The 24,649-nt window shown below is 57.8% G+C and overlaps 4 protein-coding genes across 18 annotated transcripts in view; 2 read left to right on the top strand and 2 right to left on the bottom strand.

The window, feature by feature from the left end:
* Nucleotides 1-185: 185 nt before the first annotated feature.
* Nucleotides 186-2,338, bottom strand: HSD17B8 (hydroxysteroid 17-beta dehydrogenase 8). 2 transcript variants are annotated; one of them, XM_043907129.1, is made up of 9 exons: nucleotides 2,239-2,338; nucleotides 1,865-2,082; nucleotides 1,638-1,754; nucleotides 1,433-1,525; nucleotides 1,244-1,329; nucleotides 1,066-1,150; nucleotides 820-862; nucleotides 572-646; nucleotides 186-378 (listed from the first exon to the last, which is right to left on the bottom strand). In XM_043907129.1, exons 1-9 carry the CDS (start codon nucleotides 2,282-2,284, stop codon nucleotides 362-364), a joined length of 780 nt encoding a protein of 259 aa, XP_043763064.1. In that variant the 5' UTR covers nucleotides 2,285-2,338; the 3' UTR covers nucleotides 186-361. The 2 variants fall into 2 exon arrangements, with proteins under 2 accessions (XP_043763064.1, XP_043763063.1); XM_043907128.1 differs by having other exon boundaries at nucleotides 1,066-1,329.
* Nucleotides 2,339-2,504: 166 nt separating this feature from the next.
* Nucleotides 2,505-6,679, bottom strand: SLC39A7 (solute carrier family 39 member 7). Its single transcript, XM_043907126.1, has 8 exons — nucleotides 6,446-6,679; nucleotides 5,720-6,134; nucleotides 5,462-5,630; nucleotides 5,250-5,303; nucleotides 4,952-5,116; nucleotides 4,660-4,800; nucleotides 4,257-4,453; nucleotides 2,505-3,354 (listed from the first exon to the last, which is right to left on the bottom strand). The coding sequence occupies exons 2-8, from the start codon at nucleotides 6,128-6,130 to the stop codon at nucleotides 3,082-3,084; spliced, it is 1,410 nt and encodes a 469-aa protein (XP_043763061.1). The 5' UTR covers nucleotides 6,131-6,134; nucleotides 6,446-6,679; the 3' UTR covers nucleotides 2,505-3,081.
* A 53-nt stretch (nucleotides 6,680-6,732) lies between these two features.
* RXRB (retinoid X receptor beta) lies at nucleotides 6,733-13,512 on the top strand. 2 transcript variants are annotated; one of them, XM_043907123.1, is made up of 10 exons: nucleotides 6,733-7,148; nucleotides 7,792-8,039; nucleotides 8,544-8,700; nucleotides 9,068-9,247; nucleotides 10,363-10,535; nucleotides 11,085-11,214; nucleotides 11,427-11,559; nucleotides 11,675-11,766; nucleotides 12,086-12,191; nucleotides 12,300-13,512. In XM_043907123.1, exons 1-10 carry the CDS (start codon nucleotides 6,917-6,919, stop codon nucleotides 12,445-12,447), a joined length of 1,599 nt encoding a protein of 532 aa, XP_043763058.1. In that variant the 5' UTR covers nucleotides 6,733-6,916; the 3' UTR covers nucleotides 12,448-13,512. The 2 variants fall into 2 exon arrangements, with proteins under 2 accessions (XP_043763058.1, XP_043763057.1); XM_043907122.1 differs by having other exon boundaries at nucleotides 11,663-11,766.
* Nucleotides 13,513-14,261: 749 nt separating this feature from the next.
* The window catches only part of COL11A2 (collagen type XI alpha 2 chain), a 30,131-nt gene continuing 19,743 nt past the window's right edge, over nucleotides 14,262-24,649 (top strand). Inside the window, exons 1-9 of one of the 13 annotated variants that reach the window (XM_043907109.1) lie at nucleotides 14,262-14,464; nucleotides 14,811-14,956; nucleotides 17,703-17,852; nucleotides 17,961-18,171; nucleotides 18,949-19,111; nucleotides 21,080-21,271; nucleotides 22,446-22,697; nucleotides 22,936-22,998; nucleotides 23,651-23,830. In XM_043907109.1, the coding sequence (XP_043763044.1) occupies nucleotides 14,875-14,956; nucleotides 17,703-17,852; nucleotides 17,961-18,171; nucleotides 18,949-19,111; nucleotides 21,080-21,271; nucleotides 22,446-22,697; nucleotides 22,936-22,998; nucleotides 23,651-23,830 (1,293 nt within the window). In that variant the 5' untranslated portion in view covers nucleotides 14,262-14,464; nucleotides 14,811-14,874. Of the gene's footprint in view, nucleotides 14,552-14,649; nucleotides 14,957-17,702; nucleotides 17,853-17,960; nucleotides 18,172-18,948; nucleotides 19,112-21,079; nucleotides 21,272-22,211; nucleotides 22,290-22,445; nucleotides 22,698-22,935; nucleotides 22,999-23,650; nucleotides 23,831-24,649 lie in introns of those variants that run through there. The other 12 variants (XM_043907108.1, XM_043907110.1, XM_043907112.1 and 9 more) reach the window with 12 other exon arrangements.

Genomic DNA, 24,649 nt, shown 5'->3' with positions numbered 1-24,649 from the left:
GAGACCCCTCCCTCCAAAAGACCCAGAGTGTCACGCACACACAGTGACACACTCTCGCCTCTCACACCCGGCGGCGGGGGTTGCCCTGGGAGACCAGGCAGTGAAAGGGAACAATCCTTCGCAAAAGGGAAAGGAGGGGGAGGTGGGGAAGGGTCTGAGGACTTGGACACAAGAAGAACCGGAGGTGGCAGGGAAGAGGTTTTGGAATTTATTAGGGTCACAAGCACCCCTGCCTCCCATATTGAGCATTCCTGAGCCATACACAGCCACCCCTTTTGTAGCCTGGGAACTCCGAGTCCTCATCAGCAGGAGGCCAGCAGAGCAGTGGGGGAGTGAGCAGAGTCCAGGGTCCTTGAGGCAGTTACATGAAAAGACCTCCTGGGAGGGGCAGAAACATTTGGACAGATGTGTAGGTGGAGACAAATGGGCTGCAGGGGAGGCGCCCACTTCTGTCCCTGGCCTATGGGAACTCCTGCCCTTCCCTCAGTGGCTCCAGACTCCCCTCATTAGCTTTCTCCTGTCGTCTGGGTTCGACTTCTCTGCCCTCTTCCTCCCCATGATGGCCTCATACCAGTGACTTCCACTGATGCCCCTGTGATGTATCCACTGTCTTCAGATGCCAAGAATGCGACGACATCTGCCACATCTATGGGAGTGGAGGGGAGAGGGCAGAATCCTCACTCTCACAGACCCAAAGTAGCCCGTCACCTCCCACCAGAATCCTCCCTCCCCTCCCCTACTACCAATCCTGGTGAGACCCCCTCAGATACCACATACTTGGGGGTCTTTTCATTCAGCCCCCCTGCATTCAGTGCTCACCCTCAGGGTTCCCCATATGTGCCATTGGGATCATTCCAGTCACCTGTAAGGAAACACTCACATGAGAGTAAAAGTTTCTTTTGTGGGTTTTTTGTAGGAAAAACTCTGTGACTTATTTTTTGGGTCTTCATTCCTTGTGCAGTTGTTGAATATCTGCTGTTTGCCTTGCAGTGGGCCCAGCATCCTCTCTGAAGCCCAGAGAGGCTGGTCTCTGAATGATTCTGCCCTCCACCCACAGTCTCCTACCTTGTCCAGCACTTTCTGTGGCACTTTCTGGGTCATGGGTGTTCTAATGAACCCTGGGAGGACGCTGTTACAGCGGATCCTGTGTCTGTGGAAAGGAGAGTGTCTGCTGACTCCAGAGAGGACTGAACACTGACCCCTTCCTCCTGATTTTTCACATGCCCCCAGCTGTCTGACCAACCGTCCAAGTTCCCGGGCTGCAGACTGGGTCAGCCCAATCACTCCAGCCTTGGATGCTGCATAGTTTGTCTGTCCCATGTTCCCCACCTATGGGTGAGTGGGAGATGTGGGATGAGTCCGGGGTCACAAGGAGGGGCTCTCCTCTCTGTGCCCACTTGACTGGCTCACCTCCTCCCAAGCTCAGCCTGACCTTGCCTATGATGCTGCTGATGTTGATGATGGAGCCAGGACAGCCGCTGGACACCAGGGCTTGGGCTGCAGCCTGAGTGACTAGAAAGATGCCCTGAGGGTGGAGGGGGAAAGTCACAAGGCAGGAAGGATCAGCTGGGGTGACGGTCCTCCAACTCTCTCCCCAGGCTAGAGGACCCAGAAGTCACGGGTTCAGAGGTCACCACCTTGAGGTTGACAGCTATGACTCTGTCCCAGTTGTCCTCAGACATGTGAAGTAGAAATTCATCCCTGGTGATGCCCGCACAGGACACAACGACAGACGGCGGGCGAGAAAAGCAGGCCTGTGGGGGGCGGGGGGGGGGGTGGTTACACAACGAGAAACCGTGTAGAGCCGAGGGCCGTGGAGGCAACGTTATAGGGTTTCAAAGGGGCGAGGGCGTCTGGCTTTCACCTGCACTTGCTCCAGCAGGCGCCTGGCGGCCCCTGCCGCGGACACATCAGCCTGGAAGGCGGCGTGGGCTCCGCGGGGCGCCCCCTCCTTGCTCCCCGGCCCTCCCAGCAGCTGCACCGTCTCCCGCGCCGCTGCCCCGTCCAGGTCGCAAGCGGCTACCGCGGCCCCCTCGGCGGCGAGGCGCACGCTGACGGCGCGGCCGATGCCGCCGCCCGCACCTGGGACGGGACAGGACAAGCGGGCGCGGGGTCAGAGGTCAGCGGGGCACAGGGGTAGTAAGACCCGGGCCGGAGATCAGGGCGACTTAGCGGCCCGACAGCGCGCCCCGGACGTCACTGTGGCACCACAACCCGCCCGGGAGAGGAGCCCCCAACCTGTGACCAGGGCCAGCGCGGAGCGCAGTCGGAGCGGAGACGCCATGACGGCCGGCGGCCGGGCGGGGCCCCACACTGGGCCACTCCGAGCGCAGAGGGGGCGCGGCTAGCGCGGAGCCGAGCCAATCGAAGCCCCGCCGGCATCCACGGGCGGGGGCGGCCTCCAGCCGCGGGGGCGTGGCCAGGCGCCGCTCCTGGGGGGCCTGGGGAGCCGGCCGAAGGGGGTCCCCAACCCCCCGAAAAAGACAAAGACTGCGCGTGGAACGAAAGGTCCGAGGGTTTTATTTCCGGTCCCCACCCCTCCTCTATTCAAAGTGATATAAAAGAATAGAAACAAACAAAAAAATCAGGCCAGGAGATTAGCAACTAGCGGTCCCCGCTCCCCCCCCCCCCCCCAATCACTCCCAAATCAGGTCACACGATTGACGTTTATCCCCGACTTATGCTGCTCCCTTTGTCGAGGGCTCTGGTCTTTCCTGGAGCCTCCACCAACATGCGGGAGAGAGGGAGGTGGGCCCTGGAGAAGCTTGTGTGTGGCGGCTTGGTCCTCTGTGAACAGGTGGGGTGGGGGACGCAGGGTAGGCTGCCATGACTCCTCTCTTTCAGCCTTCTGCATGGCTCTAGTCCCCAAACCCAACAACATGGTCCCTCTGGGCGTCATCCTCACCTCTGCAGCCCCTGTATGACTGCTAGATCTTGACAGCCCTCAAGCCAAAGTCACCATTTCCCTAGGATACAACTCTCTCCTTTGGCAGATGTCCCAGGCCAGGACCCCCAGCCTCCACAGACTCCTGACCTGGAGGGCTTAGAGGCTAGAGGTTTGGGGCTGCTTTACCCCATCTCTCACTCGAGGTGGGCAATCAACACCATCATGACAACTCCCCCCAGCAGCCCCAGCACCTCCAGAAGTGACTGCAATGGTGATGCCTCCCTCAACAGCTCAGGCAACACCGACACCGTTGCTACATAGATAAAGCCACCAGCAGTGAATGGCAGAATCCAGCCAGGACCTGCGCCACCTGCAATTTCACTGCCCACTGCCCCTCCTTCAGTTAGAAGGGCACAGGCTGTGCCTGCCAGTGCCCCTACTGCCGTCAGCAGTTGCAGACGCATCGCCTGGTGGGCAGAAAAGAGAGAGAGGCACTCATCAACATCTGAAGGTTATCAGTAGTTTAGACATGGCTGGAATGGTCTAAGTGTACATGAACAGGGTGCATGTCCTTGGAAACTAAAGAGTAAAGCAAAAAGAGAGGGGGCTAGAATAGACACTTTCTGAAAGATCTTAAAACTAAGAGTTCCTTTCCACAGACCTTCTGACTCAACAGGTCAGGGTCGGGGGCACGGTGTGAAATAGTGTGAAATAGTTTGCATACTATTTAGATGGTTTCTGGATTACAGTTCAAGAACTACTGAACTGCAGAACAAACAGAACTTCTTCCGTTTCACTACTAGAGGATCCACTGTGGTCAATACAGGCATGCCTCAGAGATACTGTGAGTTCAGTCCCAGACCATCACAATAAAGCAAGTCACATGAATTTTTTCGTTTCCCAGTGCATATAAGTTATATTTACACTATCCTGTGAGTGTGCAGTAGCATTATACCTACAATGTCAGAGCTTAATTAAAAAATACTCTACCAATTAAAAAAGGCTAACCATCACCTAAGCCTTCAGCAAGCTGGAATCTTTTTGCTATAGTAACATCAAAGATCACAGATTAACTAACAAACAATAATGAAAATGCTTGAAATGTTGCAAGACCTACCAAACTGTGACACAGATGCAAAGTAAACAAACACTGTTGGAAGAAGGATATCAAAAGTCTTGCTCAACAAAGGGTTGCTACAAATTTATAAAAAATGCAGTATCTGCTAAGTGCAATACAGAAACACAATAAAACAAAGTATGCCTGTAGTAAGGTTTGTTTGGAACTCATGAGTGGCAGTCTGGGTTGGGGCTAGGTGAGCAGAGGGTAAAGGGCTCGAGGCAACCATGTTTGGTGTACACCATCACCAACCTGCTTTTTGCTGCAGCCAGACTGGACCAAGATGGCAAAGTCTCCAACTTCATGGGGCACCTCATGGAGCAGAACAGTCATTGTGGTCAGGACCCCCAGCCCCCGGCCCCCTCGGAATGAAGCACCAATGGCTAGACCATCCGTGAAGTTGTGTGCCAGGTCTGCAGCCAAGTTCAGGTACCCTGATACATGTAGGTCTTTTACAGGAGAAAAGGAAGATTCACCGGTTAGAGGCATTCATCACCCCTAGTCCCAGCCACACTCAGCCATTATCACATCTCCCCGAGAGACCCTTTCATATAGAGCCCCCGTATTTCCCAGACACCTGCCATCACCCACAGTGCTATTTCAAGCCATTCACAACTATGTCTCTTGCCCAAGCGTATGGAGCCCTGGCTCTCACCTGACCCTGCTTTCTCCTCTTCAGCATTCCGAGGCCTCCCTGGCCCGTCTTGGGGCTCTGCACTCCCCACTCTCCGCATCCTCGGCACCCCGGCCTCCTTTTCTCCTTCCTCTGAGCTCGGTTTCCCCCTCGACGCATGCTCTGCACATGAAGAAAGGAATGGGGCTAAGTGGGGAACAAAGATCTGCCAATATATCCTCACAAGGGCAGTCTCCTCCCACTTCAGAACCTTAAAAGGAGGAGATCCAAAGGTAGGCAATGTGGCTTTCAGAAAAATTGTTCCTGGGCTCACCCTGTCTTCCATGTCCATGACTTCCATGTGTGTGACCATGAGCATGTCCATGTCCGTGACTGTGTCCATGTCCTCCTTTTACATGTCTCACAAATTTCTCCACCACAAGAAAGGCAACAATTCCACTGAGGACCCACAGTCCCACAGAGAGAATGGGGCCCTGGCCTGGGAATGGATGCATTGAGACATTAAGAGAGATGTGGATTCCGGACTCTTCCTCCCCAAGCATAGAAGAAAAACAGGAGAGACAGACCTTCTCCAGCACCCCAACCCGTGTCTCCACCTGCCCCTTCCTCACCACTGTGGGAATGTCCATGTCCTGGCTGCTCTGGAGGATGGTGAGAATGAGGTTCTGGAAGAAGAGGGAGAAAAGGCCAGATGAGGAAACCAAGCAAGGGGGTGTGTATTTGCAGGAATACTGGAAGGTCAGGGGTCACATAGAGGAAAGAACAGTCTTGCCCAAAGATTAAAATTCATTAAGATTTGAGGCAGAAGCTAGAGATCACTTACCCAAAGCATGAGGGATGAGGTGCAGGAAAGCATCTCCCAGAAGCCCACCAGAAGCAAAACTCAGCAAGATCTGGAGCAGAGAGCGGTGGCGAGGGGAGTTTGACTCCACGGGGATAAGAAAGAGGACGAAAAACGGAGCTGCAGAGATCAGCACCGTGGCCCCCAGTGCCTGGCGAGGGAGAGTCAGGGGTTAAGAGATGTGGGGTTTCCCAACAATACAGCATCAGCCTTCCTCTGCCCCATCCCCAGGGGACTCACATAGGCCCAGAGGGTGACAGTGTCCAGGTCCTGTTTGACGCCTGGAGCCCCAGACTCCCCATAGCCTCCATGGCTGTGCTCATGGTCATGTCCGTGTCCTCGGTGGGAGAGGCTCTCATGGGAGTGGCCGTGACTATGGCCATGGTGCAAATCCTCGTGTGAATGTCCGTGGTCGTGACCGTGGGTATGCCCATGCCAGATGCTCTCATGAGTGTGGCCGTGGCCATGGGCATGGCTGTGTCCGTGGTGGAAATCCTCATGTGAGTGCCTGTGACTGTGGCCGTGGAAGTCCTCGTGCAGGTCTTCGTACAGGTCTCCATGACCCCCGTGTCCGGCCACTAGCAGCCCCAAGGCCGCCCAGGTCAGCAGTCCCACGGCCACCCAGCGGGGGGCCCCCAGGCCTCTGGCCATCACGCTGACCAGAGGGACAGAGACAGTGACTCCACTTGGCCCTCACCTCTAAACCCATGCGGGGTCCGCTTTACTCTGTCCGCGCCCACCGTCCACTTCTATGGGCCGCTCCCCCATTCCGTTCTGTCCCCACCCACATTGTTCCTGAGACTCAAGCTCTTTATCCCGAACCCCTTCCCTGATACAGGGCCCCCAGGACTCCGCTCTAGGCTTCGATCCTCCACTTTATGGACTCTCTGGGCTCTCGTCTCTATGACCCGCAAGGTGAGGAAAAAGGCCTGGAAAAGACAGTAGAGAAAAGCAGGGAATTCTCACCGGCTCCGGGATCCTCTCCTTTCCCGGTTTGCTCGGACGTGGCAGTCCCGCCCCTAACTCCCGCGAGAACTTGGGAGTGGCGTTCTACCTCGATCCAAGCACCTTTACCAATATGGCCGCACTCCGGGCAGCGGAGATGGGGGGCGTGGGCCAGCCCTGGCGCGCATGCGCGGACGTGGAGGTTATTTGAGGGGATGCCGGGCGAGACTGGCTAACACGCGGGAGAAGACCGCCTCCTCCGTTTCCAACTAGACGAGGGGGCCGGAACTAGCGCGGAGACTTCCCGTCTATACCAAGATGGCTGCCACATTGGCGCTGTCATTTTGGTACAGGGCCGGGCGAAGCGCTTAGTTTGACCCGGTTGAGGCCAGAGTCGTTTTCTCTGGGGCTTCCTCGTGCTCGGCTCGTCCCCCCGAGCGGTCCTCGGGAGCCCCTGGTGCCGCTCGGCGTCCCTACACTCAGCCGGGAGTCATGTCTTGGGCTGCGCGCCCGCCCTTCCTCCCCCAGCGGCATGCCGCAGGGCAGTGTGGGCCGGTGGGGGTGCGAAAAGAAATGCATTGTGGGGTCGCGTCCCGGTGGCGGCGGCGGCGGCCCTGGCTGGATCCCGCGGCGGCGGCGGCGGCGGCGGCAGCCGGAGGACAGCAGGCCCCGGAGCCGGAGCCGGGGGAGGCTGGACGGGACGGGATGGGCGACAGCGGGCGGGGTGAGTGAGCCCGCGGACCGGCCGGGGCGCCGAGACCCCGACGCCGGCGGCCCCTTCCCCCTCCCGGGCGCTCTCCCGGGCGCCCCCGCCCCCTTGTTTGTAAACACGCGTCCCCTCCTCCCGGGGGCCGCAGTGCCCTGCCCCCGGGGCGGGGCGGCCAGGGGGCGCTTCCGCCCTCCCCAGGGCAGCCGCTGGAGGGCCGGCTCCCCCGCGATCCCGGCGCCGGGTCCCGGTCCTCGAGCCTGAGGACCCTGGACGTTGGGAGGCGAGTTCCGCGTCCTCGGCGGGGTCTCTCTGCCCTGCACGTTCGGGCCGCGACCTGGGAGTGCAGAGGCTGGCGGGTCCCCCCCCCCCCCCACGTGCTGCCCCACCCACACGAGACGCGTCGGGTCTGGGGTGGCCAAATGCACTGCTCAGCTCTCCTCCTCTCGTTTGTCAGTCCCCTCCTCACACCACGATTAGGGGTTCAGCCCTTGTTTGGCAGTAGGCTGCCTCTGGACGGGAAGGGGTGGGATGGGGGCGCGGTGGGGAAATCAGAGGGAGAGAATGCGTCTCCTTTTGGGTGAGCCAAGACTCATTTTCTCTTTTTGTCTCTCCTGTGTCTGTGTGTCTGTGCTTGTGTGTACCCTCCCTCACCCCCCAGACTCCCGGAGCCCGGACAGTTCCTCCCCAAATCCCCTTCCCCAGGGGGCCGCTCCCCCTTCTCCTCCCGGACCACCCCTGCCCCCTTCAGCAGCTGCGTCCCTTGGAGGTTCTGGGGCTCCACCCCCACCCTCGATGCCACCCCCACCACTGGGCTCCCCCTTCCCAGTTATCAGCTCTTCCATGGGGTCCCCCGGCCTTCCCCCTCCAGCTCCCCCAGGATTCTCCGGGCCTGTCAGCAGTCCCCAGGTGAGAGGTCATAACCCACTTAACTGCCTCTCCACTTTCATTTCCTTGTTTTCCTCCTGACCCCAGATCTTTGTATGAACTTCCCTGGTCCACTGAACTTCTAGTGTTGACAGGCTTGTGGTCCTTGTGAAACCCCTGGCCCTTCCTGAGGTGCCACTGAGCTTTCAGTGCACGCCTCCTCCCCAGTACTATAAAAGAACATACTATTTATTCTTGATGTCCCTTTCGTTTTTCAGTGATTTTTTTGCCTTTTTGGTCCCATCTGCCCTTCTGAGATAAAAGCCCTTTGGGGCCACTGTGTTGCACAATTTCAGGGGACCGTTATGTCTCATCTCTTCGGGGTTGTGCCCCAGGGGTGGCCCTTCTCAGGCACTGCAGTGTAGTGTTCTTTGTAACGTGCAGTCCAGGGCCCTGCCTAGGTGGTAGAGAATGATGTCCGTCCCCTCTGAGAGATTATCCTTCCCAATGAGTCTCCCTGTGACTTCCCTATTTCCCCCATCCCAGATTAACTCAACAGTGTCGCTCCCTGGGGGTGGGTCTGGCCCCCCTGAAGATGTGAAGCCACCAGTCTTAGGGGTCCGGGGCCTGCACTGTCCACCCCCTCCAGGTGGCCCTGGGGCTGGCAAACGGCTATGTGCAATCTGCGGGGACCGAAGCTCAGGTATGGGGCTCAGAGGACTAGCAGGGAGGAAGAGAGTGTGTGTACCACGTACCGTCATCTGGGGGATTCCCAGGGGCTCTTGAGGTTTTGTTTGAGCTAGTGAACTGGGAGAGGCATGATGAGAATTGAGGAACCTCCAGCTTAGATTTGGGGTGGGGGTTGGTCAGAGGTGGGAGGGGACTGGTCTAGGGTTTTTGAACCCTGAGAAGAATGGAACTGCAGCATCCCTCACGTCCTGGTTCCCCATCTCTTGGGAGCGGACTTCAGCTAAGTTTGCTAGGGGTAGAGTGGGTAGGAGGAGGTGGACAAGATTCCCAGTGGCCCAGGGTGTGCGTGCAGTCTCACTGCCCTTCCTCTCTTCTTACAGGCAAACACTACGGGGTTTACAGCTGCGAGGGCTGCAAAGGCTTCTTCAAGCGCACCATCCGTAAGGACCTGACCTACTCGTGCCGGGACAACAAGGACTGCACGGTGGACAAGCGCCAGCGGAATCGCTGTCAGTACTGCCGCTACCAGAAGTGCCTGGCTACCGGCATGAAGAGGGAGGGTAAGGGCCGGCCCCCCAGGCCTCCCCTTGTGCCCCGTGGGAGGAGGGGGAGGGAGGACTTCCGGGACCGCGCCTCTCTGGAAGGCGGGGCTCCTCCCTCTCCTCCAGAGGGCGCTATTTCATTTCTCTGCCGTGCACATCCGCTCTCCTTCCTGGTACCCTGATGTGGTCCATTGAGTTTCCTTCTTAATGATTCTGCCACTCTGGCCTGAACAGAGCTCTGACCACCACCCACCCCCTCACCCCGGGCTGGTGCTAGGATCACTTTTCCTTCCCCAGGATGGTTTCTCTCGCTCCCCCTCTCTAACCGGGTTAGCTGTTTTTCTCTTTGAGCCAGCCTTCCACTCTGGCCTCTGTCTCCGTGGTATCTGTGTTGGCTTCTCCAAACTCTGAGCCTGTGCTCTCTTAAACTGCAGGCTTTACTAAAAGACCCCCAAAACATCTCTCTCTCTTTTTTCTCTCTGTTTTATCTTAAGTCTGATTCTGAAATCCTGAGGGATGCTTTAGGGAGTTTATATTGGTCACCTGCCTCATTTTAGAGAAGATGAGCCTGAAGCCTGGCTTTCCCAAGGTCATGCAACAAAAGAGTGACAGATCTGGGATCAGAACCCATGTCCCTGAAGACCCAGGCTCAATGCGCTTTCTCCTGCCTCTTGGAGTCAGAAGAACACCAGATTTGCAGTTAGGAACACTTAGGTTTAGATGCATGATGTGTCATGTGAACTTGGACAAACTTTCAATGAACTGCCTCAAAATTGTTATCTTTAAAAATGGGGTCAAGAGCTCATAGGGTTGTTATAATACTGGAGTGAAAATGTTAAAGCACGCTTGGCATGTTTCTTAGTATGTAGTAGGTCCTCTGTTTAAATGTTGGCTTTCTGTCTAATTCCTCTATCCACCTTTTTTACTTCTTGGAGTAGTCATCTGTTCTTTCATAACTCCTGTGTCTAGACTGCCACAAATATGCCGTGGTTTCAAGTGACTTCCCCAATTTCTATAAATATCTTCTAAGTTAGGCCAGGAGACCCCATACGGCCCTAAGGACACTTTGGAATCTCCTCATGGCTGGCTGCTGACTCTCCACTTTTCTCTTCTCCCCCCGCCCTGGCCCTTAGCTGTACAGGAGGAGCGTCAGCGGGGGAAGGACAAAGACGGGGATGGGGAGGGTGCCGGGGGAGCCCCCGAGGAGATGCCTGTGGACAGGATCCTGGAGGCGGAGCTTGCTGTGGAGCAGAAGAGTGACCAGGGCGTGGAGGGTCCCGGGGGAACCGGGGGCAGCGGCAGCAGCGTGAGTGCTCTCCTTCCTGCTGGGGGTCGGGGGGCCGGAGGCTAGGTCTGTGCTAGCTCCCGTCCCTTCCCCTCACCACCACTTCACACTGCCGGGGGCTGGAAGTGCCCCGAGACACGGTCTCTCACATCTGAGGTGGGCATGGTAGCATTCTCTGTCCTCACTCCCAAAACAAGTACAGGCAAGTCCCAAGTTAACAGTTGTCTTCCTGAATGCCAGAAGAGCAGGAATTGGTTCAGATGGGGCTTGAAGAGACTACAAATAAGGTGCTGGTTTAGTCGCTAAGTTGTATCTGACTCTTCACGACCCCATGGACTGTAGCCCACTAGGCTCCTCTGTCCCTAGGATTTTCCAAGCAAGAGTACTGGAGTGGGTTGTCATTTTCTTCCTCAGAGGATCTTCCCCACCCAGGGATTGAACCTGGGTCTCCTGCTTTGCAGGTGGATTCTTTACTAACTGAGCCACCAGGGGATTGTCCAAAGGGTTTTATGGTTGGGGGTTTCCCAGTGTGCTTCCAAACCTCCCATAACTCAGCCCTCATCCCTGCAGCCCAATGACCCTGTGACCAACATCTGCCAGGCAGCTGACAAACAGCTCTTCACGCTTGTTGAGTGGGCGAAGAGGATCCCCCACTTTTCCTCCTTGCCTCTGGATGACCAGGTCATATTGCTACGGGCAGGTCAGTGACCTTGGACCCTTCGAACCTCTTGTCTTTGGACCCCTCTTGGACCTCCTGACCTTCAGAGACCCCAGTGACCTTACCTTGCATTTTCAGGGAACCAGTCTTGTTGACCTCACCCTCTCTTCTCCCCTTCCCTCAATGTGCTCTCCATCCTGTGGCCTCATCCCTGGCCCCTGACCCTTGTGGCCCCCGCCCCCCGCCCCCCCCAGGCTGGAATGAGCTGCTCATCGCCTCCTTCTCTCACCGATCCATTGACGTCCGAGACGGCATCCTCCTCGCCACAGGTCTCCACGTGCACCGCAACTCGGCCCATTCCGCAGGCGTGGGAGCCATCTTTGATAGGTCAGTGGCCCTCAGCTGGGCTGGCCTGGTGGTCGAGGGGGCGGGGCTATAGGCTGGTCCGTGTCCAAGGCTGGCTGAGCTGTGACCTTTGAGTGACCTGCAGGTCCCTCTCCAGGGTGCTGACAGAGCTAGTGTCCAAAATGCGGGACATGAGGATGGACAAGACAGAACTTGGCTGCCTGAGGGCAATCATTCTGTTCAATCCAGGTAAGAGGAGGGCTGCCCCTGTTCCTCAAGACCCAGGCAGCCTTGCAAGCTGCCTCTTCTTCGGAGACTCCTCAGTTACCCAGCTGCCCCCCTCAACCTAGAAATCTCCCAGCTGACCAGGAGGAACCCACATTCGTTGAAAAACATTCCCTTTCCGATCCCATCCCCCAGACCCTTTGCACCCCGCTTCCCTGGCCAGGCATCTGGTGAAGGGTGTGTAGGTGGGGCCCAGAAGGAACATCGTGTGGGCCATGTATCCACATTTGTCCTGGTTTGATTGGTCCTCCTTCCTCTTCCTCCTGTCTTCCTGCCATCCCAGATGCCAAGGGCCTCTCCAACCCCAGTGAGGTCGAGGTCCTGCGAGAGAAAGTATATGCGTCCCTGGAGACCTACTGCAAACAGAAGTACCCTGAGCAACAGGGCCGGTGAGAGGCGCTGGGGGCCCCGGGGCCACACCGGGGTGGGGGTGCCCCCAGGGTGTGTTCAGGGCCCGCGTGGCCCCGGCTCTTACCCAGCATCTCCCATGCCCTCAGGTTTGCCAAGCTGCTGCTGCGTCTTCCTGCTCTCAGGTCCATAGGCCTTAAGTGTCTAGAGCATCTGTTTTTCTTCAAGCTCATCGGCGACACCCCCATCGACACCTTCCTCATGGAGATGCTTGAGGCTCCCCACCAGCTGGCCTGAGCCCACATCCCGACGTGCTGTTCCTCACGCTGGGGGAGGGCACAGCGGCGAGGGACTCTGGGCCTTGGGGCAGGGTGGGGAGGGACCGTGTTCCTAGAATCTTGATGGGATGGAGGAGCACAGAGCCGAACTGAGGCCTCCAGGGGGTGCCCCTAAACCCTGTAAGGGTTTGCTTGAGGTCCCAAGTCAGAGGGACCCAGACCACTGGTGGACCTCTCCCCGCGGCGGCCTTGAGCCTCCGCGTTTGTCTGGCTCTGCCACGGTCTGGGGGGCTTTCTCACTCCAGCCTGGAGTGGCCTCTCCTCCCCCAGCACAGAGCCCCAGCATTGCTCCCAGGTCCTTGCTTCTTGTCGTCTTGCCTCACTCAGCATCCCCATCCGAAGAGTGGAACGAGAACTCCCGCAAAGATGGCTATTGGGGGGCAGGCCCCCCAAACTGATGGACATGGGAGTAAGCTCTGCCAGGCCTTCCTCTAACCCAGCCTGGCAGATGGGGGCTTCTCTGGAAGGAGGGGACCCTGTCACTGTCCCCTGGCCAGAGTCCCGTCTCACACTTCCCCACCTCCGGCAGTCAGACTGAAAAAGGTGGTGGTGGTGGTGGTGAAGGGGTGGGGGGAACCCATCTGCTATTTTTAATTTCCTGGAGGACAGAGACTTGCAGTTAGACTAAAGAAGCACTGTACTTCCCCAGGTTGACTAAGAGATGCCAGTGGCGGAGGTGGTGTCTGGGAAAGGCAGGCCCGGTTGCTCTGGGTTCTTGAGCCTCCCTGCCCTTTCCCCACCACTCCTGTCTGTCTGGGGGAAGGGGCCTGCGTTGAGGGCAGGGCCGGGGTGGTGAGTAGTCCTCACGCCTTTCCCGTCCCAGCTCCCTCTGCAGCCCCGGGCTCACCCCGCGGAGCCTGGGACAGTGAGTGTCCCAGCCTGACTGAGGGGCGATGGCCAGCCTGCGGAGGTGGGGTGCTGGGGCTGCATGACTTCTGCCCTGCGGCTCTTCTCTCCGGGGTTCCCTTCCCCTGTCTTTCACTCACATAAAATCGCTTTCAAATTAAAATCGCTGTTTTCTGGACCGAGGTGACTGTCTTGGGGGTGGGGAGGAGCGCCGCCCCGGGCCGCGGGTGGGAGGGTATCCGGTGGGGAGCGCTCCCTGGACGCAGCGGCCGCCGCAGTAGTTCCCTGGGGCTGGCAGCCGGGCGCGGGGTGGGGGTGGGGGTGGGGGGGGACACAAGGCGCGCTTTGTGGCGAGGGAGGGGGCCGAGGGTGCGCCGGGCCGGGGCGGGGCGGCCGTGGAGGAGGGCGGCCGGCTCTCAAAGGCGCCTTGTTCGCCGGCGCCCTCCTAGCGCCAGCGGGCGGCGGCGCCTCGGCTCGCTCCGGGCGGCCCTCTGGCCGCGCCGCGGGCTCCGGGCAGACCCGGCGCCGTGCCCGCCCGTGGGGGCGCCCTGGGCGCAGAGCGCCGCGGCCTCCTCCGGCGTTGCCCGCCTGGAGGCGGCCTCGTCCCCGAGTGACCCCGATTCCCAGACTCTGCCAACCCCGCGTTGCCGCCCCCCTTCCCGACTGGATGCCTCTCCACCTGGGCTCCAGGACGCCCTTACGTGGTGCCCTCCCCTCCATCCCCTGGGACCCGATCAGCCCGTGTGTGGGTCTGTCCAGTCTCTAGCCGCCTCGACCTCCACCCCCCCGCCCCCGCCCCGCTCCCCGCGGCCGTCGGGTTGCAGGTCCCCAGTCGCTATCTATAGCGGTGTCTATAAATACCCAGCTCCGGGCCGGGCTCTGTAATTACAGCGGGCGGGCCGGGCCGAGGGGAAATAATTATGGAGACCCGATGGGGTGAGGGGAGGTAGCGACCCCCGGGCCCGCCTCTCCCCTCCCACTACATCCCGCCCCGGACTCTGCTGAAAGGGGGCTCTGGGTCTTCAAGGGGGAGGAACGGGGGAGGGGTCTTGCGACTGGACGTCTGGGTACCCCCAAAATAAAGAGACCGGGGAAGAGATATTGGGGTTCCCCGGAAAGAGCATCCTAAGGTACAGGCCACTGAGTCCCTGCGAGAAGCAGAGCAGAGCAGCCCGAGGGCCGCGAGGGAGGGTTCCCGTTCGCGCCCCCCCAACCAGGTGGAGATCGGGGGTGGGGTTTCCCTCGGTGGCTGTGGGCGGGCGGTTGAAGGCAGGGGCTGGGCCGGGGGCGGGAGCGAGGTGGGGGCTCTGGGCCGCTGGGGTGGCCGGGGACACACAGGAGCGGCGGCCACCGAGGAGGGAACAGCGCCGGAGCCCCGACGGCGCCCCGCTGCATGGAGCTGGGTCCCTGAGAGCCGTCGCCACCCGGCAGCCTCCGACTTCCTCAGGAGCCCGGCGTGCTCGCTCTCTCTTGCAGTCTCGGGGTGCCCAGCGCCGCCGGCGTCCCCTGGTCCCCGGACCGGGCGTTCCGGGCCCCAGCCATGGAGCGGTGCAGCCGCTGCCATCGCCTCCTGCTGCTGGTGCCGCTGCTGCTGGGGCTGAGCGCCGCCCCCGCCTGGGCAGGTAAGCGGAGTCCCAATGCCTGGGTCATCGAAATCAGGCCGGAGGTCTGCATGTCCCCGGGACAGGGGACAGCGGATACCTAGGGAGAGGGGGACGCTTCTGGATCTGAGAATGGGATTTGGGGCGGTCAAGGGTCCAGGCTGGAGGGCAGGACACCTGGGTCCCTTGGAGCCAGAATGGGGATTTGTTTTTCCTCTCTGAAGTGAGCAGGGGAGGGCAGGTAAGGGTGAATGGTGGAGGGTCATGTGAGTGGGGCTGGATGCTGGGGTCCTCCAGCAGGGCCAGTGTGGTCCAGCCAGGTGCTGGAGTCAGGGGCAGATGCAAGTGTTGATGGATGGGAGGTGCATGTCTGTCTTCTTTCTGTCCACATCTTTGGGGTGAGAGGGTGAGCATCCTTGGGAAAGAGCAGAGTCCGGTAAGTAGAGAAAGAAGGGATACCTGGACTGTTTGTCTCACTGGCTCCCCCGACAGGATCCCCTTCCCCCTCCCATGCCCTCGATGCTGCCACGCGGCTGGCTCTGGGGAGCCGTGGGGCTGACTGCCAACAGGACGGCCGCTGGACAGGCCAGGATCAGGTGTCTGAGGCGGGAGCCAACTCTCTGCATTCCTGCCCCGCCCCTCCCCCTCTGCCCAGCCGGGCTCCCCTGGGACCCTGGCCTCCACAATCCCAACCTTCTCCTTCTTTTCCCCGGGATCCAGAAGTCCTGGCTCCAGGGAAGGGGGGGTTGACGTCGGTGAGGAGGAGGCTGAGTACCTGGGTACTAGGCAGGCTGGAGTAAGCCCCCCCCCAACCCCAAACCCTGGAGGCTGATCTGCATATAACTTGACTATTTATTTCTTCTGGTCAGAAAAGCAGCATAAATGATTTAGATTAGATTATGGAAGGAAGACCTTTCAAGGCAGGAGGAGCTCAGGGACAGAAAACTGAAGTATGGGATGTCTGTAAATCCTAGGAGTCTTTTTTAGGGAGAAAAGGGATCCTTTAACATGGAGGCAGGGAGGTGGCTGAGATGACTGTCTCTTATTTGGGGGCTGAGTGGATAGAGGTGGGACTCTGGAGGGAAGTGGGTTAGTGTGGAATTCATCAGTGTGGGGCAGAGTGGTGGGGGTGATGGGGTCACCAGTGGGGAGACTGGGGCAGACTGAGGCCAGAGACAGGGGGGCCCCTATGTGACTTGAAGTAGGAAGCCAGGTGGGCAGACCTGCGGCTAGGCCATCTATAGGGTTGAGCTGGACTCTCCTGGGGTTTGGTAGAGGGTGGGGGCCTCTGAGGTCTCCTTGGCCTGGGGTCTCTGTGAGTCTCTGTGTCTCTGTCTTACTTACCCTTCGTCTCTCAAAGCGGCCCTTGTGTGTTGATGTTTGCGGAGCTGCCACACGCGGGGGCCAGGCTAGGGCAGGGAGGTGGGAGGGGGCAAGACCGTGGTTTCCCGGCTCCTGGACTCAAAGGGCCTTTTCTCTGCCTGCCTGCCCCACCTCACCCACCCTACCCAGCTCTGCGCTCCTGATCTCTCTGGCCCCTGCCCTGCCCAACACTTCTGTGAAAGTTTTGCTGGAACTTTCTTTGGTTTTCTTCCAATCTGGAACTGATGGTGTGAGAAGCCTGTGTTTGGGGGAGTGAGAGAGAAAGAGGCGACCTCTGTCTCCTGGGGAGTTTGAGCCCTCAGAAGCCGAGTTCTAGGCGGACAGGGCTGGTGGCCTGGCTCTAGAATCTTTGGGCCACGGGTGGCGGGGGTGGTGGGGCAGGGTCCAGGTTCCAGGTGTGGGGAGCTTGCCCGGGTTTTGGGCAGAGGACTCTGATGGGATCCGCAGATGTGTGGCTCCGGGCCCTGGATCTGCTCCGGCTCTGCGTGGCAGCTTCAGGCTCCCCACGCGCCCCCGCCCCCCGGCCCATCTCCCCGGCCAGGGACGCTGGCTCCGGGGCTGGCTCCTTCTTGTATCTCCTTTCTCTGCATGGTCAGAGTGGCCCCCCGCCTCCCCCTTGATGCCCCCTCTCCATAGAGAGCCTCTCTACTCCCCCCCTGGTGGCCCCCCATCCCCTCCCGTGCCCAGGATGATGGCTTGCCCAGATGTTGTTTATGCTGGAGACACTGGACAGAGGCCAGAGACCCAGAGATCGAGAGGAAGGAAGAGCTGGAGAAAGGAAAAGATGGGTAGAGGGTGAGGGAAACGGAGGGAAACGGAGGAAAACGGAAGAGCCAAGGAGAGAGAGACACCAACAGATACGGAAGCCGATAGAGTCAGAGAGACAGAGCAAGTGAAGGGGAGGCAGGTGGAGAGTTGGAAGAGAGAGATGAATAAAGAGACTTCCCTGGTGGTCCCGTGGTTAAGACTGTGCTTCTAACACAGGGGGCGCGGGTTTGATCCCCGCTGGGAAAATAGGGTCCTACATGCCAAGCGGCACAGCCAGAAGGTAAATAATAAACTGATTAAAATAGTTATCTGGGCTTTCTTTAAAAAAAAAAAAAAGAAAGACAGAGTAGAGATTCATAGGCTGAGAGATGGAGACGGAGACTGAGGCTGGGCGGAGTGGTGGTGGTGGGCATGGAGCTGAGTACAGGCCCAGGCTGCCTTTTTCCAGGTGACTTTTGTTTCCATCCATTCAGGCTCTGTTCAGAAGCGTGGAAGGGCGAGGTGACTTATGTCTTCCAGGGAGTTTGAGCCCCAGAAACCTGATCGCTAAACCCCCAAAGTCCCCTGTGCGCACCCCCCTGAGTGTGGGCCCCTCTGACCCTCGTGACTCTCCCAGGTGCAGCCCCCGTGGACGTGCTTCGGGCCCTGAGGTTCCCTGCCCTCCCTGACGGTGTCCGGAGGGCGAGAGGCATCTGTCCAGATGATGTGGCCTACCGAGTGTCCCGGCCCGCCCAGCTCAGCGCACCCACCCGTCAGCTCTTTCCAGGTATGGGTGACCCGCCGGAGTGGGGAGAGCCCATGGGGGGTGGGATCAGAGGGGAAGGGGTTGATGGCTCACCTTGCCTCTTCCTCCTGCTGTATGTCTGTGTCCCAGGAGGCTTTCCCAAAGATTTCTCTCTGCTGACTGTGGTCCGGACCCGCCCGGGCCTCCAGGCGCCTCTCCTGACCCTCTACAGTGCCCAGGGCGTCCGGCAGCTGGGCCTGGAGCTCGGCCGGCCCGTCCGCTTCCTGTACGAGGACCAGACTGGACGGCCGCAGCCGCCGGCTCAGCCCGTCTTCCGAGGCCTCAGCCTGGCGGATGGCAAGTAAGTCAGTGCGCTCCTCTGGCCTGTCCGGCCTGTCTCTTAGGAGCTCCCCTCTGGTTCCTGCCCCCAGAACCCCCACCCCCTAATCCTTGTTATTTCAGTCGCTCAGTCGTGTCTGACTCTTTGTGACCCCTTGACCACAGCACTCCAGGCTTCCCTGTCCTTCACCCTCTCTTGGAGTTTGCTCAAACTCATGTCCATTGAGTCAGTGATGCCATCCAACCATCTCATCCTCTGTCGTTCCCTTCTCCTCCTGCCTTCAATTTCCCCCCTTAATCTAGGAAATCCCTTTGGGCAACCACTTGCTTACCCACTGCCCAAACTTTAGTCAAGTCTCTTCTAACCCAGAGTTTGGGCTTCAGAGATTAAATCCTTGTGCGTAGGACTACCTTGTACCTTGGGCAAGTTACTTGACTATTTTTTTCTTTTATTTATTTTTATTTTTTAAAAAAGCTTTTGATTTTATCTTGGAGTATAGCCAATTAACAATGTTGTGATAGTTTCAGGTGGATAGCAACGGGACTCAGCCATGCCTATCTGCTTGGCTTTTTTGAGCCTTGGTTTCTATGTCTGAAACATAGGGATAACAGAATTGTGAAAATCAGATGAGAACGTGACTGCGTGGTGCCTGCGTGTTGTGCGCGCTCAGGGGATGGTAGCCACTCTGACTGCGCTGTGTTACCGTTGGCTTGTCAGCCTTCGCGTCAGCAGCCCCCCAGCCCTCGTGACCCTCCTGCCTTGTCGGTCACTGGAACCTCTGCCCGCTCCCATGACCAGGTGGCACCGTGTGGCTGTGGCTGTGAAGGGCCAGTCCGTCACCCTCGTAATTGACTGTAAGAAGCGAGTCACGCGACCCCTCCCCCGGAGCGCCCGCCCAGTGCTGGACACTCGGGGCGTGATCATCTTTGGTGCTCGGATCCTGGACGAGGAAGTCTTCGAGGTAACCGCAGCAACGAGGGAGAGGAGTGATTTCTGGCCCTCTATCTTGTGTTCACTCCCCTCCTGACCTCAGTACTCCATCTTCCTGTGTCCTGACCCTTCACTTTTCCTTTCATAAAGTCTATTTCTACTTCCTCTCTTCAGGACTGCATTTTTTTTTTTTTTTTGGTAGAAGAATTAGGTGCCCATTTGTATGGTAGGATTGTCCATAGTCATTTATTCTGTCAGGCAGCTTTCACTAGTCCACCCATCCATCCATCCCCTCAACGATTCATCCACCCATCCATCTACCCATCTGTTCATTTATATACTCGCTCACTTCTTCCAGCATTTGGGCTTGTATTCTCCTCCCTGCCTATTCTTCTCCTGCTCAGCCACTCCTTCCTTGAAGCCACACATCTATTCATCTGTCCTTCCATCCATCCATCCTCTTTAAGCCATCCATCCATCTCCTCATTCACCCATCCGCTCATCCACCCTGCCTGCATGTGCATGGAAGAATGCATGCATACATGTCATTTACCCACCCATCTTGTCACCCCCCGACTCTCCATTCAGCCATTTCTTCACTTCCTTCCATCTACTTCCATTTCTATCTACTCTGTGCCTCTCATTTTTTTCTGTATCAGTCCACCCACACATATATTCACTCACTCATCATCCATCCACCCTCTCATTCAGTCAGGTGTCTGAGCCCCCATTTACCCACCCAGCCATCTGTCCATGAACCCACCCAGCCGTCTGTACATCCATCCATCCATCCATCTGTCCATGCACCCACCCAGCCATCTGTCCATCCACCCATCCATCTGTCCATGCACCCACCCAGCCGTCTGTCCATCCACCCATCATCTGTCCATGCACCCACCCAGCTGTCTGTCCATCCCCCGATCCATCTGTCCATGCACCCACCCAGCCGTCTGTCCATCTACCCATCCATCTGTCCATGCACCCACCCAGCCGTCTGTCCATCTACCCATCCATCTGCCCATGCACCCACCCAGCTGTCTGTCCATCCCCCGATCCATCTGTCCATGCACCCACCCAGCCGTCTGTCCATCCCCCCATCCATCTGTCCATGCACCCACCCAGCCGTCTGTCCATCTACCCATCCATCTGTCCATGCACCCACCCAGCCGTCTGTCCATCTACCCATCCGTCTGTCCATGCACCCACCCAGCCATCTGTCCATCTACTCATCCATCTGTCCATTCACCCACCCAGCCGTCTGTCCATCCCCCCATCCAATCTGTCCATGCACCCAACCCAGCCAGTCAATGTTTTCTGAATACCTGCTGGCTTAGTGCCAAGGGGAACGCCAAAGAATATCATCAGATCTCTATCATCCCAAGGAGCTACCAGTTCTGCTCTGGAGTTGAGACAGTATTCCCAAGCTGTAACCCATCCCCAAGCAGGGTTTGCTCAGTACCACATGAGGGCACAAGTATATGCCATTGGAAATCAGAACTAGCTTCCCCCCATTTCCAGAGGTCCTGAGAATTCTTATAATCACTGCATTGGAAGGTCAAAGCAACTAAGGTTGGGCCACTGTCTCCAGAAGCCCCTGTGAACAGGCTCATGCACGATCACATGGGCAGGGTGTAGGCCAAGAGATGAACTTAAGGCGGAAGGCTTGAATTTTAGTCCTGATTCTACCACTTGGCATGACCTTGGGCCAGTCATCATCTCTTGGAACTTTAATGAATGCAATTGTGCTTGGAAAATGAGCATGAAGATCCTTGTCCTGCTGACTCTGATCCTTGTCCAACTGTCTAGTTGTTGTGAAGGTTCAATGGGATTATGAATGAGAAGGTCCTTTCAAACCTGAAAAGAAAGTATGCTCGTGGGAGGGCTGGTGATGACCATCTCCATCATGTAGTCTAACCTCTGACCCATGTCCCAGACTCTATGCTGTGTCTCTCTGAAGCCCTTTCCACCTGCTTCCATTAGTGTCCCTTCCTCTTTGCAGGGTGATATTCAGGAGCTTTCCATCATCCCGGGGGTGCAAGCTGCCTACGAATCCTGTGACCAGAAGGAGCTGGAGTGCGAGGGGGGTTGGAGGGAGAGACCTCAGAGACAGCAGTCTCACAGAACCCAGAGATCACCGAAGCAGCAACCACCAAGACTTCACAGGCCACAAAACCAGGAACCCCAGCCACAGGTGAGGGGGCTGGGTGCACCCCAAACTGCAGCAGGCCCCGGGGAGGGAAGCCGCCACCACAGTGCCCCAGGGGAATTCCCCCAGCAGCCCAGAGCCCCCATCCTGTGTTGGGCTCCTGTTACCCCCCTCCCTGGTACCCCCTTCCCAACCATTCCCTCTATTCCCATCACCCCGCCCTCCTCCCAGTCCTCATTCATCAACCTTTTTATTTTCATTTAAAAATAAAAAGTCATTATGAAGAATTCATGGCTGGGAACTGTGTCCCCTGCTTGTCTCCTCTGCCAGTCTTCCTGGAACTGTGTCCTTGGGTTTTCCATCTCTTCCTTGAATTAAGAGATTGGGAGGCCATGGAGGGTGGGGGTGAGAACTGGGGGGAGGGGTGGGCAGAGGTTGGCAGAGCTGAGGAGACAGAGACAGAGACAGGAGAAGCTGAAACGGGGAGACCCAGGGAGAGATGCGGAGAAGGAGTAGGAGGTAGAGGCCTGTGCAAGCGAACGTGCTGAGCCCTGACTCTGGGCCCTGCTTGCCCTGGGAGGGGCAGGATCGGGGGCTGTTGGTGGGGGTGGGGAAAGGGCAGGGAGGCTCTGAGTGGGCTGGAGTCCTGACAGCTAGCGTGACAAGTGTGATCTGGGGTCAATGGTCTGAGGTTGGAGGCTCAATCTCTTAATCATGTCTGCTTCTGTCCCACGTTCGGGACTCACCCCCCTTCCCACCCCCTTCCCCACCCCCCTTCCCACCCACTTCCCCACCCCCCTCTCACCCTCCTCCCCACCCCCCTCCCCCTTCTCACCCCCCTCCCCACTCCCTTCCCACCCCCATCTCTCTCCTGACTCCTATCCCTCCATCATCCCCAACTCCCATCCACCGCCTCATTCCCCCCTCCCCCCACCCCACCCCACCCCCTTCCCACCTGTTTCCACCACCCCTCCCCCAACCCCAGTCCACTGAGTCTCTCTACTATGACTACGAGCCCCCCTATTATGATGTGATGACTACGGGCACCACCCCTGATTATCAGGTAAACTTGAGGGACCCCTTCCCTTCCCCTGTTCTCCCCACCAATCCCTTGCAAACATCTAAGACACTGTCCTCCCCTTCCCACTTTGGGGAGAGCCACCTTATATCTAGATTAAGGGCGTGTGCTCACTGCCCCTCCTGTGTCTCTCCGCTGCAGCGACCTCCAGGCCCCAACCACAGGGCTCCCCCTCCCCCCAGCGGGCGTCGGACCCCTCCCCGAAAGCCTGCCCCTCCTGCCAAGAGGTCAGCGGCCCGGCAGGCGTCCCCCTCACCAGGCCAGAGGCCCTCTCGAAGTGGAGGTTCCAGCCCAGCCCGGGGCCAGCCTCCCCTCTCCGGGCACCCAGCTCAGCAGGCAGCTCCCCCCACTGCCCGGGGCCCCCCCAGGACCAGAGGCAGCGGTTACCGGCAGGTAGAGCCAGGGCATCCAGATCTCTGCCCCCGAACCTCTCTGACCTCGGAGATTCACTCTCCCTGAACTGTACCCCCTCCAAAGGGGCTGCAAGATCTGAGATTGCCCCCACGCCCCGGCACAGACAGCCGCTGCCCTCGGGACGGGCCAGGATCGGCTCTGCTTGGCCTCCTCTCCGCTAACCTCTTTCCTCTTTCCTGCCCTCTGCTCCTCTCCCCTCCCTTCCCCTTGGGGTTAGGACCCCACCCCAGGTGAAGAGGACGGAATCCTGGAGTCAAGTCCTTTGCCACCCCCTGAGGAGGTAACTCCATCCCCACCCTCACCCCAGCTAGGGGTGGTGGGCGTCTGTGGCCTGCTCCCGTTGCCCTAGATCATCTTGATGAACCAGCCCCTCTTCTGGCCGGAGGGCTCTTTGTCACCTTGTTCATGATGTCCTGTCTCCTGGTTACTCCAGATCTTTGAGTCTGCTGGTCTCTCTCAGAATAGCCGTTTTTCTCCGGTGTCCGTGTCTCCTGCCATTATTCTTTGACTCTAGGGTCATCTCCTTCCATGCTGATGTCAGTGGTTGTACTTCTGTCATATTTCTGTTCCAGGAGCCAGTTTCTGTCCAACCCTGTCACTTTTTGTCTTTCCACCAGTTTCTTTGGTGGACCCCCTTCTTCCATCATTATGTCCATGGACTGTCCACTCTGTGTCCAGCCCTCCGGCCACCCTTCTCGTTACCCCTCACTTCTTCCAACCAAGCCCACTTTCTGGACCTCTCTCCTCATTGGGGGCCTTTGATGGCCATCCCCCTTCTCTACAATGGCTCCCCTTGCTTTTCTTGGGAGGAAAATGGCCCCATCACCCTCAGTACCCTTTGGGCTGGAAGTTGTCACACCCTGGGGTCCGGGGAGACCTCCTCTTAGCCCTAACGCCTCCATCTACCCCTCTCCCTCCCCACCCCTGGGAAGGAGCAGACAGATCTCCAGGTCCCCCCCACAGCCGACAGGTTCCTGACAGAGGAATATGGGGAGGGTGGCACAGAGCCCCCAGCAGGGCCCTACGATTACACCTATGCCTACGGGGATGATTACCGCGAGGAGACGGAGCTTGGCCCTGCCCTGTCTGCAGAGACAGCCCGCTCGGGAGCCGTAAGTCCAAGAAGCTCCTCTTCCACTCTTGACCTCCAGCAGGAGCTACAGAATCGCTTCCTGTTGTCTTTGGTTGTTGTCTGTCATCTGAGAGCTACTTCCCGCTAGTGATTATCCATTTTTTGTTCACATAGATTGTATCTGTTGCTTGAAAAGATTACTTCCTGCCTTCCCTTGTCAAATGTCTTACTCTGTGACTCCTTATGGTTCCTTCTGTCTGAAGCAATTGGTGATTTTTTTCTTTTAAATCCTATGGGAACTTCCTGTCTTTCTTGGTCCCTTCCTATCTCCATCAAGCTGGATTTCATAGGCTTTTGGTCATAAGCCCCTGTCATATGTCCATTTTCAGTCTGTCTCCATCATTTCTTCTTGATCAAAACATTTTCTTATCTATGTTGCCAAGCAATCTAACTTTCTCTGTCACATTTTCTAAGCTCCAGGCCACTTCCTGTCTGTCCCCTCTGCTCCCAGTCATGACATCCATTCGGATGACTGTGTCAGATTGGACTGGAGGGGACTTATTCTTTGTGTTTCTGTTCTAGTTTTTCATGCTGTCTTATCATTTGATAATAAGCCACTTCGTATGTGTCTCTGGTCATCCAAATCATAAAGTTTCCATTGTGGGTCTAGATATTTATCATGGCCACTTGCTGTGTGTATGTTTTCTGGAAGATGTGTGTTTTCTGGAAGAATTGTCTTTCTTTGTCATAATCCATTTCCCAGAGTCACTTTCTGTCTGTTTTGTGAATTTTGTTTCTTTCTTGATTGAGGCAGCCATGTTGTTATTGAAGGTCCACTTCCTGGATCCTCTTTCCTTGG

The sequence above is a fragment of the Cervus elaphus genome, chromosome 7, assembly GCF_910594005.1.
Source record: "Cervus elaphus chromosome 7, mCerEla1.1, whole genome shotgun sequence".
In the NCBI taxonomy this organism is placed as follows: domain Eukaryota; kingdom Metazoa; phylum Chordata; class Mammalia; order Artiodactyla; family Cervidae; genus Cervus; species Cervus elaphus.
This window is presented reverse-complemented; position numbering and strand designations above follow the sequence as displayed.